The 20,821-nt window shown below is 39.5% G+C and overlaps 1 protein-coding gene across 4 annotated transcripts in view; it reads right to left on the bottom strand.

The window, feature by feature from the left end:
* Positions 1 to 20,821, bottom strand: part of agrn (agrin) — a 390,721-nt gene that overhangs the window by 103,798 nt on the left and 266,102 nt on the right. For all 4 annotated transcript variants that reach the window (XM_030138396.1, XM_030138397.1, XM_030138399.1 and 1 more), the window contains one exon: positions 6,333 to 6,554. In XM_030138396.1, coding sequence (XP_029994256.1) covers positions 6,333 to 6,554 — 222 coding nt within the window. The remainder of the gene's footprint in view (positions 1 to 6,332; positions 6,555 to 20,821) is intronic.

Genomic DNA, 20,821 nt, shown 5'->3' on the forward strand with positions numbered 1-20,821 from the left:
CATAGGAAAAATAAACGTTTCTTGACATAAACCATTTTTATTTATATAATATGCTCTACATGACTGCCATTTTGTCGGGAACACATTTCAATGCGTGTCCTCCACTGCTGAAGAACTATAAAGAAGAAATATAAAGAAATACATGTTAGAACCATATGTATTATGTCTCCTATGTATGGAGACTTATGGGACACCCTGTATATATATATATATATATATATATATATATATATATATATATATATATATATATATATATATATATATATATATATATAAGAAGTTGCTATGTTGCTATCACATTTAGAGATTGATGTGGTACAGTGTTGTACCTCATCCATGGCACAAAGATGTTATGGCAAGGGAAAGCCAGGACGACAGGTCAGCTTGGGGGTGGTTTCACCATCACCCCAAATATTGAGATTGGGTACCAAGCCCCAAAGACAGACAGACTGAATACTCCCCACCAACCCAGCTAAGGTCTACTCTCAATGGCAGGGTAACAAGGTGAAAACAGATCCATCCAGGGCTGAGACTGAGCAATACTGGAAGAGTATCTGGGAGAAAGAGGCAACATATAACATTAATGTCCAATGGGTGATAGACTTACAGGCAGAGCACAGCCAACTTCCAGAACAAGACCCAGTAGTCATCACCCTAGCAGACATCCAAACAAGAGTGTCCAAAATGAAGAGCTGGACAGCACCAAGGCCCGACATGATTCACGCCTACTGGCTTAAGAATGCCTGCACTCCACTAACGCCTAGCAGCACATATGAACCAGCTGCTAAAGTCAGGAAACCACCCAGAGTGGCTAACCAGGGCCAGACAGTCCTCATAATGAAGGACTCCCAGAAAGGAATTGGCAACAACACCAGAGAAGCCAAGCACCAGCTACTGGTTGACAGGGCAATTGTCCAAGACTGTAAGACGAGGAATACCAACCTGTGCACTGCCTGGATTGACTACAAGAAAGCCTATGACTCATTGCCACATACATGGATACTGGAGCGCCTAAAGCTGTATAACATCAACAAGACACTTAAAGAGTTCATCCAGAACTCAGTGAGGCTATAGAACATGACTCCTGAGGCCAACTCAAAGCCAACTGCACAGGTGTGCATCAGATAAGGCATATATCTGTCCCCCCTGCTGTTCTGCATAGGCCTAAACCCCCTCAGCCAGATCATCACAAAGAGTGGCTTTGGAGTAGCTTGGGAGGACCCAAGCCTGAAGGAGGCACTGCCTTGGTGGGTGAAAACAATACTTTCCTAGAAGGTATCTGAAAATTGGATGTATTCTAATGTGCAGACATTAGCGATGTGATTTGCTAGTTTATGAATAAGATGTTCAAGATCATCACTGAAGGTGTCTAATGGTTATGGAACAGTTTTCACAAAATAGATGTTTGTTCAATGAACTGAGCCACTTTATCCACAGGAAAGAGATCAGACTCTGGTCTCACTTTAAAGACCCCAAGCCATGATGTGGTTACACCCAGAGATTGACAACTTAAGATATTTAGTCAAATAATTAATGACACCCATTCTCATTAATACAATTCAAGTATTGACCCAAAACTGTATCTTGAAAACTAAGGCAAACTAGCACTTTGGACTTAATTTTCCACTGATAGTGACCCAAATTTGGTAAAGTGTCAAAACTTCTTTGCTTGTATACCAGTGTGATTTGGTATTGTTATTATTTGTTACATGGCAATAGACATGTTAATAAAAGCACAATTAACATGTTTATTGTTAGACTGCAAGATTTATAAATACTTTAACAGCTTAAATACTGCTTAAGGACCTCAAGTGACAAGAAAGGACATAACATAACTTAATCTTAGGATCCTTTTAATAAGCTTCAGCTAATGGGTAATAGGCTCCTATATGACCTTATAAATGCTTGTTTACATTATTATGTGTTAGTGAAACTTTCTAAGGGTTAATAATTGCATCATAAACATGCTTAATGTTATTTTGACTATAAAATGTTAGAGTGCATTTCAATGCAATTAGCAAGAAAGGATGGAAAAATTTGTTAATATTATATCAATAAATAATACATTTACGAGCAGCATAACTACTAAATAATGTATAAATCAATATCTTAGCCTTTGGAAAATTATTTGACAGTTGCGTTAACTATTGACAGTTAACATTTATCTCTGCACCAACTAATCTTAATCAGTGTGTCCTTACTACAAAAGTGGCAGCTATTGGATCAAAAAATGAAAACAATGCACTTTATTAAGGTTGAAGTCATCTTTAAATTAGACTTTTCTTTTTACTGCACAAAGAGAAGGAGTTGATTAAACCGCCAAAGCTTCAATTTGTGGAGAACCCATTCTACACCATAGTGAAACTGTCACCAAAAAATCACTTTTATGATTACTGTTTTGAAACACACACACACACACACACACATCACAATGTGTTTATGGCGTGTCATACATGCTAAATTTGTACACTAAAGGAGTGAAGCCTGCCTATGGCTTCAGATTTGCCATTCTAAAAGCAACTGAAGGCATAATACGTTCTTCATCCCCGTCTCTCTCCTTTCTGCTCCATAAACATGTATAGTATATTAGTGGTTGAAATAGCCTGTGATAATAAGGTGAGATAATAGCTTAAGTCAGTCAGTTGTTATGGTGTTGAATAAAGCCCAGTAAAGCTGTGCAAACAGCCCAGAAATAACCCACATTATCATCGCCATCATTCCTCGGCTGGCTCGCGCCTGGCAAGCCAGTGCCTCAGCATTTTTATGGCACCATTGCGCTGACGCAGGCCTGTTCCTCTGGGAGCCAAGAACCATCCATAGTGCTGGATTACAGACAGGGCCCTCCACTCCGCCAGCTCGCTCTGCCTCTCGCTTTTTAAAATAAAGACTATTCATTACTGCCGCGGGACCTGGGGCCGACAGACCTGCCGTCTACCTGAGGTACGCCATACCAAATTGAGTCAACTCGCCTGCCCACCAACCAAGCATGGCTCTCGCTCCATTTCCTGTTGGCACACATCCTTATGTGTTGGATTTCAATTTAGTGGAGGCTAGAAGGGGAAAATGACAGACGCAATACATGGGTAGGCAGAAAAAGTATAGAACAACAAAGGACCTTTCCAATGTCAGCCACTGTGCAGAAAAGACCTTGTTTATTTTATGTCACTTCAAGAGTATGAATATGACTAGACTCATAAAGCATTTGCACAAAAAGTACATTTTTAGGCTTGTGAAGCAAGACTAATTCACTTGTATTGATCATTCTTCTAACTGCTCCACTCATCCACAAATAGAGCACCACAGAGACTCACTCATTTTCATAGTTATGGTCTTCAAAATATGCAGAAAAAAGCTATTGTAGTAAAACCGACTGAATGAGAGTCGGGGCCAAGGGGCTAATAACAGCACTACTTCTGTCTAGAGCATGTGAAAAGCAAATGGCTTGATCATAGACAGGGAAAATACTCAATCACCAATTAGAGTCCATGAGAAAAACGCCCTTACAAGATGGCATTGCGCCAGCGAGACTATTCTAAGTGGGTTTACCAAGCTGTAAAAATCACTCCATGAGGCTCCGTTCCTGCATAGTAGATCTGAAGATTATTTTTACCACTAGAAACATTGCTGTCTTTGCTCTACTAATGACGGGCTGATACTTCAGCACTGCAAAACAAAGCCAAGTAACCTCTGTAACCAATTATGGGCAGTATGCTCTTTCATTGTGAGGAAAGTGCATCTTTACTCAAAAAGGTCAAAACAGGCAAATTGGAGTCTTGTTGCTGATAGAAGGACCACAGAGGAGCAGCTGAAGGGTATTGGAGGAGAGATCAGCTATTTCTCAGAGGACAAGCATCTGTATTAAGCATTGTTTTGAATTTATTGGAGTGAAAACCTCTAGGGTCACATATGATTATGACTCCATATGTGATAAAGTGAATGCACATGGATTATAGCTTAGCCTATGGGAAATGTCGGCCTATTAATTAATTTGAACTAAATTATATTCCATGAGGAGATACCATTCCATACCTGTGAGCTATAATTTATATCCTTCATAAGGTTTCATGACTGCCATGTAAATGACTTCATGGCACTGTGGGTCTGAATAACGTGGCTTTGTGACAAGATGCTCACTGGCTGCATGTATGCAAATGCAAGGCATCTATTGTGCTTCCATACATGAGAATACATGTGAAGTGGAAACTACAGTATATATAGACTATACATGACAATTTCATATATTGAATTATATGTGTAGCTCATGCAGATATGATTGTATGTAGACACAATATTAATTATCATCTAATTTTTATAATGGCATCAAGCATCTCGTAATAAAGGGGGCATATACAGTTTGGTCTATTAGATCTCCTAAATTAAAAATTGGCACTTAATTTGATAATGGTGAAGTTAACAAAACAAAAAAACCAAAACACCCCCCCCCAAAAAAAAAAAATAAATAAATAAATAAAAACAATAAAACAATCAAAGGTTGGCTAGCAAACACAAGTTGAAGGAAAAAAATGGAAAAGGATGTGCCCAATTTAGAATGTGAATACCAGTTGAGCATTTCCATAAACATTCACTTATATGCTTACGTGAACCTGGAGTTGGAGTGTGATTTGTGTTAGGAGCTGGTTGTTTGTTGACGTTAGCTAATGATTTTCTTGGTTGCATACATTCATGAGAACCGCCTGTACACTTATTTATGTGTAGAGGATTTGGGTCACTTTCTCAGTGACTGTCTTCTGCTCCTTCATAGCTGTCATGGTCCACTTCAGTGTGGCCACCGACCCCTCTCTCTCCAATCAGATCCATCTCGTCCAACTGCTGCACGCTGCATGGCCACAACTCCTCAGTCATTAGGAGAGTATTTAAGGCTTTCCTGTGTGGTCGTGCAGCACTGGATTATTGTCTTTACTACAATCTCATCTCCCCACAAAAACCCGGACATTCAACTCCACCATCCTGCTCTACAGACTCAGACTGACGCCTTCTCCTTTCAGGATTTTCTGTTTGTTCCTTGGTTTGTGTTTAGTTAAGAAATCTGTTTGTCCCTTCAGCACTGTGCATTTGAGTCCTATTATTCACACCATCATGACAATAGCAGCAATAAGGCACAACACTAATTATAAACAACACAGACTCTTACAAAAACTGCACAGAAAAGCGCATAAGCATATGGGGATCTTTTTAACCTTTAACAAATTCAACAACACAAACATGCTATTTCCAGATTTCCTACATATCGAAAATGTTACTGTTTGATTTCAGCCCCAGCATATACAGAGTATGTATGTTAATGTACAGTTTTTACAATTACAACAGAATTCATGATTTCCAGTATGAACACCTTCCATGCAATACAAATGTTTCACAATAAAAGCCTTGGCAAGAAATGAAGGATGTCTGTCCACTGAAACACTTCAGGGCTTTTAATAGCATAATGCATTAACTTCAACAGGGCAAACGGGAGCTTCATACTAAAATATTATTCAACTTATTAAACTGAGAGAATTAGAAATAAAGGCCTGCCCATAACATAACCCTCCTTCAAATAAAGGTCTGTTAGTTTTGTTGTTTAACTCATAAAGGTCCCACTCACTATTTGTGTTCAATATATAGGGCTGAAACGATATATCGATTAATCGACTTTAGTCGATTAAAAAAAAAAAAAAAAAACTTATTTGATTACAATTTTCCTGAATTGAAGCTTCATTTCCTCAATTCCACTGCCGCTATACATTGATTCCACAATTATGTTTCACACAGATGCTTTTAGTGACGCACATGATGTCAGTTAAAACACAAACAACATGGAGCATAGCTCAGAAGAGGACAGGTCAAAAAGGCAGTAAATGTCTGTATGCTGTTATGTTTCCCCCAAGATCAAAATCCAACAACTCATTGACAGGGGTTGCAAATTGGGAAAGCAACAAAAAGAACTGCACAATAACCATGAAAAAGGGGGTAAAACCATGAAAGGGCCCATATAGGGGCCCATATAAAAGGTGGCTGAAAATAAAAATTTGCAGTCACCCACTGAGTCTATCACAAAAATACACAAAATGGAAAAAGTGGGCCTTAAACAGAATTTTGGAATGGGAGTCATTGGACACTCGGACAGCACATAGCCCCCTGAGATGTGAAGCTCAAGCTCCTATTCAAGTAATTGTTTAATCAAATCAAATTGAAGATAATAATTTATAGATTAATTGATTACAACAATAATCAACAGCTGCAGCTCTATAAAGTATATTACATTTCAGTGTGGTGAGCTTGAATGCAGTGCTAGTGTGTTAATTGTGTTCTGTTGTGCTTTTACTCACCACAGTGTCCTTTGTGCTGGATGTGGATGGTCTTCTGCAAAGCGCAGCCCATTGCTCGCATCTCACAGGGGCTGCCATAGCTTTGGCCGTCAGATCCACACACGGGGTCTGACGTTTGCAGGCAGGCCTCAGGGCATTCGCACACCGGCTCATTGTTCTTGACCACGCACATTGCCCCATAATCGCATACTTTGTCTAAGCAGGGGCTCGGTATGTTGAGATCTGAAACCCAGTCAACCCAAGAGACAAAGATGCAAAGTTAGAGGGCAGATACTGAACATAGGTATATGAGGAGAATATTTAAGCAGAGGTTGGAGAAAGGGTCAGGGGTTGAAGAGGGCATAGGGGACAGAGAGGAAGGAAGTTAGCAACATGGAGAGGTATTATGTTAGAAAGGGTTGGGGGAGGAAAGGAGTTAAGGTGGAATATGCAACATAGTCCTATTTCTGTGACACCTCTGCTTCCTCAGCTTCATGTGTCATTTTCTGGCCTTTGTGCATATCCTGATGTTTCCTGAATCTTTGAAGAGTACGCTGAATCCAGTGGCATGAGGACAGCGGATAAAAAATATGGCCCTGTAGCACAATAGAGATGAAACAACCTACGAACAATGGTAGCTCAGCCTTTCTTTTTTTTTTTCCCCCAGCCGAATAAATGCCTAGATTAATTGACGTTCCCAATGTGCCCCCTTCAAAGGCTGCCATTTGCATCTCAGTGAGAGCCACAGCTTCAGCCAAAGCTGGTTGAACTGACATGGAAGAGCAAGAGAAAATGAAGAGCACAAGGGGGAGAAAATGCAGAGAATGGATAGAGGTAGAAAAAAAAAGGAACAAGCGAAGTGAAGAAAGAGCCCTCTGCTTAATAATTCAAAAAAGCCAAGCTCCTGGGTAGAGGCAGATATGAAATGTGAACATCACAGAGAGGTGTCGGCTTCAGTCCCTCCCTCCCTCCCTCACGCAGCAGCTCCAGCATGACTTCATTAAAACAACGACTGGATTTTGCACCTATGAATCTCAGTAGTAGTAGATAGGAGCTGGGCTGGGCTGATCAGGAAAGAGACAGAACTGGAAAAGCAGCATGAGCAACCCTTTGATCCAGACTCAATCAACTCTTTAGAGCCTTGTGTGTCGACCAAAATATTACATTGCATTGTGCATATGACTGACAGTGCGCTGGTGTTTGCATGAGCACTGAGGGCTTGGCTCGACGGCTTAAAGTGGGTGCCTTAAGGTAGAGTGGTGCACAATAAGGTATCAAGAGTATGCACAGATGACAGCCTGGCTCCATAGTGATTTTCATTTTGGAAGGCTTTACGCATGAGGGATGGTTCACTTAGCTAAATGTGGTGTGTCTGCAGATTAGAGGAAAAAGCAGACGGAGGCATCAAATAATTTCTGATGAGAGGCACGGGTGAAAACTGAGAGAGGTGCATTTTACACACCAAATCAAACCAAACTTCTATTTTCCCTTTTTTTTTTTGTTTTCCATTTTTTTTGTTGGGGGGGGGGGCTGCTGTCATGGAAACTGCTGCTCATAAAACTCACCCATGGCTTTGTCATTATCATGACCATTATGAGATTAGATGGCATCACGGGGGGGCGAGTTGCCAACTCGGCACTCTGGGATACATTTATTAGCCTTTAAGTGTTCAGTATTAGCACCACTTGTAGCAACTAATGTAAAAGGTAAATTATTAACCAAGGGGAAACAGCTATGGGATGAAATTAATGTGAAATGTACCACTAAATAGTGCAACTGAATGCTACCTCCATAAATCATGACACCTATACAAAACCATCTTCACTCTAGAAATAAGTAACTTTTTTCCAGCAGTCATTATGGTCTGTCATCCTCGAATACATATACTGGCAGTCATTTTATATGTTTTTTGTCTGTCATTGAGAAGAAGGTGTTTGATGTCAGCTGTGGAATTAACAGTACAACTTTCACAGTTCTGTTTAGTGAATAAAACATGTTTTTTTCCTGACAGATGGCTCTACTGTAGTTGGATTTGAGAAGTTAGACTAACAAGATCATGCAGGATTTTGTTTTGAAATTCACTCATATTTCATATACTTAGCTATATTAGCTAAGGGTAATTCACTTAATTACTTATATAATCTGTCAGTGAGCCCACTCATAAACACAGCTAGTTGGTTAATTACCGTGTTTACACAAAGTTGATAATTTATGTTATTGTTATTGTATACATGGTAGGAGTCATTTACAGGTGCATATAGAGTTGCAGTAGCAATGTGAAAAATATGTGTTCCACAGGGTTTGAGACATGTGAATATACACTGCCTGGCCAAAAAAAAAAGTCCTGAACCTGGATTTAACTAAGCAGATATATCAGATCACACACACATTGTACACACACTTAGGGAGGGGAGAAAATGAATCAGGAAGCAGATCAATGTACATCTCTATTGTGCAGATTATAATTTAACACCTGGATTTATCTCAGCAAATAGTTCAGATCCTTCCATTGGATAATTACTGCAAAGATTAATATGTTTTATCTTCAGATTGGGCTGTGTTTCAATGGAATAAAAGTCATGTTGTCTGATGAGTCCAGACTGACCCTTTTTCAGAGTGATGGACACAGAGGTGGATGAAGTGATTACCCATCATGCCTAGTGCCTACAGTACAAGCCTGTGTGGGCAGTGTTACGATCTGGGGTTGGTTCAGTTGGTCAGGATCTAGTTTCAGCAACAGTATGTGTCCATCAAATAAGGTCAGAATTGAACTTGAATATACTGAATGACCAAGTCTGAACATCAGTGAATTGTTTTCTTATGATACAGAGATATGACAATAACCACGATTTATCAGGGTCAAATTGTGAAAAAGTGGCTCAGAAGCATGAGACATTGTTCATCATCAATACAAGATCTAGGACCTTGAGGATCTTGAATGCAACTCTGGATGGAAATAAATGTTATGATATTAATTGTGCATAAATGACGCCACAACAAATGCATCATGTAATCAAAGCTAACAGTGAAAAATTGGGTTTGTGACTTGTTTTTTATTGTTGTCAGTTCTTGAAAAAAGGGCTAACTTTAAGTTCAGTTATCATTACAATAATTTCCTGTTATTCGTCAGCACAAGGAGCTGAAATAGCTTTTTTAGCTGAGTAATCAATGCCACATGTCCCAGTAGGCAGAGTGGCCATTGTTTTAGTATGTTAGCATTTGCTTAACTGGTTGCACCCCTTGCTCTTCCCCAACTCCACCTTCTCCTCCACATATCATCACTTCCAGCTCCAAAGAAGCCAGAATAACAAACTCACCTCACAGTGGCAACATCCATTTGTGTTACAACGTGCTATCCACTGACTAACGCAGAAGGAGCTCATTAGCTTGTTTCATAGGACTGATAAAGATGGTGGCAGGTGGGATGTGTAAAACAAAGATTCATTAGTGTTGATGAATAGCTGAACAGCAAAACAAAGAAAAGACTGGTTTACACAGGATGTTTTCAACCCCCCCTGTTGCTGTGAGGAGAGTGTGGCTGTAATTGAACAAACCTTTCCGGATTTTAAGCAAGGACGCAGGTTCTTCTATTCCCTAATGAGAATGCCTAAAATTAGAAGGTGTAAGACCACTATTGATTTCTGTGTTTTGATGCCAAGCTGCTGTTTCAAAGAGCTTGGAGGTGCCACATAAATATGTAAGCTCTTCAACGCTGTTTAATTTGCTACAGCTTCAAAAACAATTGATTCCCCGTGATCTCTTTTGGATGTGTGTTCGTGAACAGTGTGTGTGTGTGTGTGTGTGTGTGTGTGTGTGTGTTTGTGTGTAACCCTTGTAAGCTTGTGATCCGAGCTTAACTGTACAACCTTGGCCTCCATAAAAAGTTCACCAGCCCACTTCACAAGGACAAGCTCCTAAAACACAACTGCAGCCTCCGATAACGCCTTTTGTCTCCTGTGCTCTTTGTCTTGCGCATATAAAAAAAAAGGAAGATGAAAGAATTTTCCTCCAAAACTAATTTTTTATCATCCCCTTCCTCTGGGGGGCAAACTTTCAGCCTGATTTATTAACTGGAGAGAGTGTAAGGAGGGAGACAAAACTCCCCAAGTGGAAAAATCTTATGACACAGTTAAAAGCTGAAGCACTGCCTTTTTCTCGTTCTTTCTTTTGGATGCAGGCAGGAGCTTTGAAATGGCAGCCTGTCACAACTAAAGCTTGTGGGATGGTGTTCACAAGTCTGTTCCAGCTCTCTTTTCTCTCTCTGGTCCTCTCCCAAACACTTAAATCCATCTCTTCATGCATGTATCACTGTTTCTGTCAGGCAGGTCCAGAATAATCTAGAGTTGCTGGGCTTAAACCAAAGCTATTTATATATGAAAATTAGCTTGACAGTTGAATGGGAACATCTGTAGTCACCACACACATACACATACATACAAAGTAGCCAAGGCATTGTTTTAGTGGCTGAGCAGGTGCAATGAGTGGTCTGTGGTGGCAAAGTCAGGGAAAAAAAAGATGAATAATTCTTTCTAATCAAGGATTCTATTCTGCCAGTGTGCGCTCGGCTCTGTTTCTGTACCATGACGCCGAGTTGAGGGAACTTTACATTCTGGGTGTCACCTCAGTCTGAATCCCCTTCCTGCCAACCTTCATGTAACTTTTCTACTTTAATTAGTGTGGTATTTTAATGGCATGGCCCCGCTTCAGGACTTGGAGGGGGATTAATTCAGGTTAGGGCTGTGCTGTGTCAACTCCTGCCAGCAGAGGCACTGGCCGCCCACACTGAATACTGAATGAACATGTTCCTGTGATGTCCACATGTCTGCTCACCTGCCTGAGAGTATCATTACTGTCTGCTTAATGGTGCTATCTGACAAGTAAAGTGGTGAAGATGCCACTGTTGAACCTCTAAAGCTTTAAAAAAAAAATCCCTTGTTAGGTCAACGTAATGGCACAGTGAGCTCCAGCAGGACTCTGGCTGTGTTTGTGTAGTCACTGTGGTGTGCAGGCAATACACTGTTAACCCTCCGTAACATGTCAGTGAAATGCTAGGAGATTATTTTGGGCAAAAAGCTTCCTCCCATCTCCACTCAGCTCATACATATGTTAATTGCACTTTCCCCCTCGGGTCTGTGTGCAATTCCAAATCGTTCCCTGTATTATGCAGGGCAGTGAATCAGTGTAATCCAGGTGATGCTTGCAGTGGCCAATTGGCAAGGAGAAACACCTACAACTGCAAGCAGTTACAGCACAGGGCTCCAATAGGGCGCAGTCGATTGACAGGGCCCGCCTTCTGCGCTTCCTTCACCTAGGGAGCTTTGATCCAACGCCCCCTCCCTCCCTCGCATTAAAAACATTTATGTATCATATTAGTTGAGGGAAGAGGAGGTGGAGAGAAAAGGCTATATTAGCATACAGCAAAAGGCATACCCGCAGGCTGTGTCTGTCTACCACTGAATACTTATCACAGGCAGGAGGTAAGTCGGAGCCTCTTTGTGCATTTACAACTACGACTGTAGCGCTGTTCAAAATGGAGACAAGCAAAAACAGCGAGAGGAAAGAAGAAAAAAGAGTCAGGGTCCCTGATCTTGTGACATGTACCAATCAAAGGTAAGACAATGTCTGAACATTGCAAACAAGTCACTTTTATCATCATTGCTTGGAAGTTACAAAACACATTTTTAGATTTGTCATAGGCTGCCGGAAACCAAAAATACACACGAGGGCAAAGAGGAAGCTCAACATTTATAGCACCTCCAGTAAGGTCTTGAAAGAAATATAGAACTAAATACTGGAGAAACACGAAGCAGTGTGTGGCTGATCATAGCCCGATGGCGCACTATACCCACAGCGCCTCGAGTCACTTCTGACACATTGTTGACCCACATTTCTCTGCAATTTCTGCACGATGACAGCCTGTGGGCTGCAGTAAGTGGACCAGTGGTCCCCAGTTGCTGTCAATCCGGCTCCCACAGCACTTCCTCTAATTAACTTGATTAAGAAAAACAGCACTGGTGATCTCAGGCTGACTTACACATTCAAGCTCTGCAACTGTTTGTGAAGCCAATCACCGCAGCCGGGTGTTGGTGTGCAGGCAGAGATGCTCATCAAATAAACATGCAAATGATAAAATATTCGCCACAGAGTCTTGACACCTAAGGTGACTGATTTTTCTTTCCTGCTTTGCAGAGCTCTTTGTCAATGACAATGCGTCTGCTGCTGAGTGATTTTGTGTTAACCTCTGGAGGCGACGGGAAACACATTTCAAGCAACTCACTCGCACTTGCATTTTTTTCTGTTTTTGCAATCATGCACTGACACAAACTCAGCTATGTACACAAAAAAATGACAAAAGGGCTGTAAATAAAGAATTTGTGTCTGCATAACTAGCGCTCTCATTTGTTCAGTCTAGTTTGTCTGCCAATGTTTCCCTCTCACACTGTGTCTGTTTTAGTGGTTTCACTAAATTTTCCTCCACTATACGCTCTTTACAGTCACACCGCTTCTTGTATTTCTAATTTATTACCATACTGAGGACCAATTTCCACACCACTCTGTGATTTTAATTGTGCTCATACCAGCTGTGAGGCCAGTCCATCAACAGGCTCCAGGGAGTTGTGGTGAGCTACTATACATTTCTGCTGTCTCCTTTACTGATATGAGACAAAAAACTGAATAGGCGCTGAAACAGGAGAAGCCAATGACAGCACCTTGGCAGGAGGTATGACCCAAGTGAACTGGTATGGAAAAGGTAGAATGACATCAAATAAAATGAATTTGGAAGGAACATATATATATATATATATATATATATATATATATATATATATATATATATATATATATATATATATATCTGTATGTATGTACAGGGTGGGGAAGCAAAATTTACAATATTTTGAGGCAGGGATTGAAAAAGTGTATGACCAATTAGTTTATTGAAAGCCATGAGAATTTATTTGCCACAAGAAAATTTACATAATAGAAAATGTTTTTATTCTATGTGTCCTCCTTTCTCAATAACTGCCTTCACACGCTTCCTGAAATTTGCGCAAGTGTTCCTCAAATATTCGGCTGACAACTTCTCCCATTCTTCTTTAATAGTATCTTCCAGACTTTGTCGTAATAGTTTTGCTCATAGTCATTCTCTTCTTTCCATTATAAACAGTCTTTATGGACACTCCAACTATTTTTGAAATCTCCTTTGGTGTGACGAGTGCATTCAGCAAATCACACACTCTTTGACGTTTGCTTTCCTGATTACTCATATAGGCAAAAGTTTCTGAAAAGGTATGGATAATAGTGTTAGGTATGATTATGACATCAATATATGTTTGGTTTCAAAACAATTGACGTAGTGCCTGCTGAGAAAAAACAACTAAATGTTCATTGTAAATTTTGCTTCTTCACCCTGTATATATGTATATATATATACATACATACATACATATATAGATAGATAGATAGATAGATAGATAGATAGATAGATAGATAGATAGATAGATAGATAGATAGATAGATAGATAGATAGATAGATAGATAGATAGATAGATAGATAGATATAGACACACAGAGAGAGAGAGAGAGATAGACATATAGATACACACATATAAATACACACACACACTACTGGGCAAACGTTTTAGGTAGCCTTTAGATTTGTTTTTGCAGTGTTGAAATGAACATCCATACTTATTTCTCAGTCTCTTTTCTTCAGATACAAGAAAATACAGGAAATATGTGCACAGCCTTAAAAGACACAAAAAACTGAACTGTGTGTGTAATACATATATATATATATATTTATTCTTTTGGCTTCAGGGAGTTTTTTATGATCAACCTATTTTGTCATTTAAGCACAAGGATGGAAATAGTGGAATCTTTGTTATCATGTCTTTCACTTGAATCTACAGGCTCACTCCTATCTGTAATACACACAAACAACGTAACACTCACACTCCAGTTGCCTATATCTTCTCTTAAAGCTGCAGGCAGTAATTCCAGAAAACGAGTAACAGCACATTAAGCCAAGTGCATTACACAGAGGTACAAGGCAAGGACTCCAAATGGAATTTAAACTATTATTGGTGAAAGGCTGCAGAGGCGACACACTTTCCATGTCTTCACTGGCTGCCAAAATTCATGTCACAGTCCAACAGTTTGAAGATCAAGAATTTTGTTCACTTCAAATAAAATTGGTTAACAGGCCAAAAAGAGTTGAATTTTGGAGTGGAGGTGGTGCTGAAGTGACCAGTTGTACTGACCCTGAGAACGATTTTGGAGGATGGCCTCTTTTTGTGCATCAGTCTTCATACATGACTATAATAGACTCAAAAGTAGCTAGACAAAGAGAAAATACAGAAAGCTTTTCAAAGCGTTCTGATGCCAATATTCTTTCAGTTGTTTGTCCTCTTAAAATAGTAAAATAATTATCAAGACAATAGCCCACCCTCCATGTGCACTTTCCATTTTTTTAGTTTGTGCGGCTGCCCCGCTGTGCTGATATTATATAAGAGGGGAAAATAGCTGTACATATTCTCATATGTTCAATGCTAAATCAAACCATCTGTGCCTATAGATTAACATTCATCAATTATAAATGAACTGCAGTGAATACTCCTTGGCTTTTAATCAGACCAAGGGCAAAGCCAGGTTCCACTGCAGTGCCAGGCTTAAAGAATGTTTTAATCGACTTTCCTCGATGGCCCTGTGCACTGAAGAACTTAGCCTCTTAGTGATCCAGCTGATTATGTATGTAACACCATCATAAACTAACGGTAAACATTAAGTGTCACCTCATCTGTCTGCCTGATGGCAACAAACATTTTTCTCCTTTGGATGTCACACTACTCTTATATCCCATCTCCACGTCTAAGGCGGCTGACGTATTCCACCTCCTTTCCCATCATTCCACTGTAATTCACTTCCCAGCAAATGCCTCATAGGCTCACACATGTTCTCGGACATCTCAAAGATTTGTGAGTCAGCCGGGGACGTAGGTTAATCAGCTAAATGCCACGTGGAGTCTGCTGCATCTCAAGATTGAAAAAGCTTAGATATCAATCAACTGGCTTTCACAGGGAGGACAGTTGTGGGACGTTGCAGACATTCAGGGCTTTTGCATGATGACTCTTTGTTGGGGGGTGAGTGTTGACAGGGGAGGGCTGATGCAAGATGCTGTCACCCACATGAGATTGATGTCGGAGTCAGATCTGGAGAATTTCATCCGTTTGACAGCTGAGAGGGTGATCGATCAATCCTCCCCACTCACCACTCAGCCAATGAAAGGATAAGGAAATCACTATTGATCGAACAATGATCATTTAATACATTGTACTCAGTCATAGGAAACTTTATCTAAAGCCCTGAGGTGCTGTGTGTGGGAAACGTGTTATTTACATTGTTGTCTGTTGGTCATTGGATTTTCTTTTCTTTTCAGAATTTTTTTTTTTTTTTTAAATGGATACTGGATTTTCTTTTTAAACTAGAAGATAAGGCATTTGTCTTTTTCATAGTCAAAATGGGATTAGTGAAAATTTAAAAAAAAAAAAATTGGATTGATTTTTATTTTGTATTTCATATACAAAATAAAAGTGGAATTGAAAAAACACCAGACAACCACTTGACGTAGATGATATTCAGTGGTTACAGAGTTTGCTGTGTGGTGCTGTGCTGAAACAACAAAAGAAGAGTCTTGGAGAAGAAGACAGGATTGCAAAAAAACTTTTTTTCTTTTTCTCTTAATAGAAAAACTTTTTTTTTCTTTTTCTCTCTTAATAGAATTTTGACTCTTAGCAGAGACATGCACTTTTATTGTTCCAGAAAACAATGTCCTCCATTTATCATGGTCAATTATTGTGTATATTGTCCACATCTCTGTCCTCATTGTTGCTCTTGCCATGTACACGACCATATCTAGTCTCAGAATATGGAAAAGAACAGGCCTTTTACCATGTCTGTTTTCCAGTAATTCTATTTTTTACTCTACAAAATAGAAAAATCAAACCATTTTAGGAATTTCACTCATCCCCTTTTGACCATGAAAAACAACAACGCCTTGCCTTGTATTTCAGTTTTTTCAATAATCAAATACTCATATGTTTGTTTGTTAATACCTGTTCCTTAAATCCCACATGGACCAGACTGTCCACAGTGGGCGTCTGTGTGTGTGTTCCTGTCTTGTGATGCAGCTTGACTCTTGATCAGTGTGGGCTATTGATCGATCACTGACAAGAGACTCTTTCAGCAAGATGGGCAGAGGATTCTCACACATGCATCCCCCCCGGGTGTCTGTCAGACCCGTGGATCTCTTAAGTCTTGTGGGCTGTGCTATCACAGAGAGGGACCTCTATCTAATCTGAGCATAAGCCTCCAAACACAGCGGCAAAGAAAAACATAAAAAGGAAGAGGAAAGAAAAGAACGGAGGGAATTAAAGGAAAGACAGAAGTTAGTTCTAATATGTGCACGAAGTGAACACACATATTCACACTCACTCTCACACACTCCTTGCATACATATCATCTGTTTGACGAAACCAACAGTCTCAGTGGGCACCTACGCTTTCCTCTTTTGATGTTTAATTAAAACTGAATTGGGGGGTGCTGTTCATGCCGTTCTGTTTTGAGAAATATGCAAATGTCAATAAAAATGTATTAAAGAAACATACTACAACTGGCTGACAGCTGCAATACTCAAGGGAAGAAAGGAAGAGAGAAAGGGAGAGAGAAAAGAAAGAAAGAAAGAAAGAAAGAAAGAAAGAAAGAAAGAAAGAAAGAAAGAAAGAAAGAAAGAAAGAAAGAAAGAAAACTAAACAAACAGGGGGAAGGGGGAAGGATTGAGGCACAGCTTGCCAGAAATAATGAAACAGAGCAAAACACATAAGCGCTCATGCTGCCGTTTCCGCTTCTTAATTAATGCACAGCTCAGACGGCCGAATAATGCTAATGAGTGCTGGTGTCTCCTGATTCTGACGACTGGAGATAACTCTGCTGGTATTCAGCTCCACCCCAGAGCCTAGAGGATCAACAGATCTCTCCGGTTTTTATCTGCGTCTGTCACCACGACAATGAAAAGCACGGAGTGGAGCTCTGGACAGAATTACGAGGCCTGTTTACTGTGTGGTTTTTGTTGATTGAGAGGATGCAAACAAAAGCATCGTGAGTGATTCACTGCAGTGTTATTTGTGCATGCAGCAGATTGGGCTATGATGGGACAGAAGAAGAAACAAAGCATTAAAATCACTAAGCATGTGGACTTACTATCATTGGTCAGTGTGAAGCCTTGTGAACATTTTCATACTACTAGTAGACCTGTGCATGGACAAAAATTTGTTGATATGAACGTAACATGGACTCTGGTCAGCTAGTCCGTAAGCATTGTCTGATTCTTATTCTGGGTGGGAGGACATTTGTGTTTTGCTTCAAAGAGAAACAGAACTAATATTTATGGCTAATGTTTCTGCTCAATGCTGCATCTTCTCTGGAGTTTGCAACAAGACACTGGAGCAGACGTTGGCAATAAAACAAAGTTAAATATAGCATTACTTTACTCAATTAGACAGAATGTTTTTTATTTAGAAACGTTCTCCAAGAAATATGCTAAGTCAAGTCTGATAATGTGTTTAAAGGATTGTATAAATTAAATCATGTTGTTGTGGTTCATCTGCTCTATTGACTTAAAGAGGCTTGATTACTGAATATCTGAAAGTAATCCAAATGTCTATCACCATGATATTATCAATAACAGCTGATATGAAGTTTCAGCTGATATCGATAATTGCCCTGATATTTCGTTCAAGTTAAAAGTCTGATTTGTTGTGATGAGTGAATCTTTGTTGTTTTACGCTATTCCTTCAGATTAGGTGTAATGATCAAAATCTTTATTAACCAAATCAGAGACAAATTAAAATGATAAAACATGATTAGACTGACAATGTCAGAAAATGTATTCTTGGAAAATGTATGTCAAAATAGTTATCCTTACCATTTTATTGCCCAGTCCTGTAATTTTAAAAAAATCTAATTTTAGAAAATTAATGAACACAACATGACATGCAGAAGTTGACTTCCTGTATGCAATCAGAATAGTTAGCAACTTTCTTTATGTTGTTTCCTGTCTCAGTTTACATTGTTGGATTTAAAGCCCAAAAAAGGAGTGTTTTACTCAATCTTCTTCAACCCAAAGTAAAAAATTTAAATTTTTTGCCACTAATCTTGGTGTGAAAACTACTAATTAAAGCTTAACAGACTATCATAAAAATATAATTTTATGTATGGATATGTTCTTATCTTCCTATCAACTAGGAAACACAGTGTTTCCAACTCCTTTGTATAAAAAAAGTCCCTAGAAATTGCTAAATGACATCTTCACCTGATTTGCATGATTGTAAATGTGCATGTAATTGTAAAGAACGATGTAGGAGAGAGGAATAACATTGTAGGAGAGACAGAAAGTGAGTATAAAACACCCCAAATATGTTTAGAAAAACAATGAACTATACTCAGAATTCTTGTTTTTTTTAATGTCCCAAATTTTACCCTTACAGTCCACTTAGGAGCCTACAAGTCATGGTAAAACATGAAAATTTTTAACCATAATAATTTAAATTTTTAGTAAACATTAACAATCTGAATGGACCAAAAAGAGACAATAGGGAAAACTGTCAATGTCAATGGGACTGATTTATATTCAGTGCAGTGATTTGTTTAAGACAAAATACGATATGTCTTCAAAAGTCTCCAATAACACCAGAAAAAGTTGATAGAGTTGTTAATAGTCACTTTTTTGAAAGAGTCTCTAGAGGGGTCTGAAAAATCACAATATACCAACAAAGTTGCTAAGTTGTCAACATTGACTTTTATAGTTAGGCATAGAGATCATGTGTTTATTTGGCTGTGACAGAGAATATCGTTTGGTGTCATTTAGAGGGAAAATGTGTGTGTTTTTGTGTTTGAGTCACTTTTCAAAAGTTAGTAAAAGTTTCCAAACTAATTTTTAAAGTAGCTACATTTATTGCTAGGTGCTTTTTGAAAGAAAAAAAATGCTGCAAGGGAAAAGTTGCTGAAAAGTTGCTAAATCTAGCAACAAAAGTGTTAAGTTACACATAGTAACAGACATACAATAACTTTCATTCATTTTCTGAACCATTCAATCCTTGAAAGAGTTGCAGGGGTGCTGGAGCCTATCCCGAAGGTGGGGTACACCCTCGCCAGTTCATCACAGGGCTGACATTTACAGACGAATGACCATTCACTTCCACATTCACACCTATGGGTGATATAGACTGAGCTATTAACATACATATCTTTGGGAGGAAGGCAACGGTGCTAACAACTGCACTACCACGTTGCCCCTATAATTATCTGAGCGTGCCAAAAATCAATCTGTGTCATCTGACTCATTTCCTCATTACTCTCTTGTCCCACCCCCCACAAAAAAAGATTCTGAATATGAAGTAAAGTAGGTCATCACTTACGAAGGTAATCAGTCTGTCACAACCCACTTATTGCTGCGACTAAATCTCTGTTTGCTATGTTCTTATTACTGCTGCAAGTAACTGGCATGAACACAAATTATATCATTCATTTATGGAGAAACAGAATAAGTGTCGAAAGTAAGTAAGCTACTGTTTTCTCTGTAAATCAAATCCAAACTTGTGAACAATACTTGCTGATGACGATAGGTCTTTTTTGGGAAGTGATGGGTTTGGGAATTGTCATGCACTATTGCATGCATAAAGAAAGTAGTTGGATGATCAGTGGTTAGATGGGGGGACGAGAAAGGTCATTGTTTTGTTAGATGGGGGAAAAATACAAAGCAAAGAAAGAGAGGGAGAGTCCTTCAACCTAACAGATCACAGGAGGGCCTTAGCAGGACGGTAAACAGAAAAAAGAACATTAATGACATGACACAGTAAGGAAGAGGCAGAGGGAAAAAACACAGTGGTACAAGACCCCTCCTGTTGGGACCACTTGGAGTGAAGGTAAGGGCTCGACCCCCTCAGAATCCACCTGATGAGGTCGCCCACCGGGTGACCCTGCTTTCCACACTGCCAGGAAGACGGCCAGACGGACAAAGACAGACACACAGACTGACTGACGCACTGAAACAAGAGAAAATAGCTTTTTTTATACAAGAAAAGCAACACACAAGAGACAAGGAGACAGAGACAGAGAAGGGACAAAAGCAACAAAAGCCACCTAAGTGTAAGACTGGCACCAGTGAAGAAGAGGACGAGAGAGCGCAGAGTGAATGAAACATGAAGGCGACGTCTCATTTTGAGATGGTGGGATGGAGCGTGACAGGGATGAGGCGATGGATGGGAGGTGGAGGAGTGGAGAAGTGACGGCACGTTTGTTATTTCTGTCCATTTGAGCTACCCCTCCCTCTTTAGAGACACCATTCAGTAACATACAAACATACATACAGTTAACCTAGAGGATATAGAAGAGGAAACACAGAGCATTCACATTAAACAGCAACAGAGACACATAAAATCTTCCTTGACACA

Source organism: Sphaeramia orbicularis, chromosome 7 (genome assembly GCF_902148855.1).
Source record: "Sphaeramia orbicularis chromosome 7, fSphaOr1.1, whole genome shotgun sequence".
NCBI lineage: Eukaryota > Metazoa > Chordata > Actinopteri > Kurtiformes > Apogonidae > Sphaeramia > Sphaeramia orbicularis.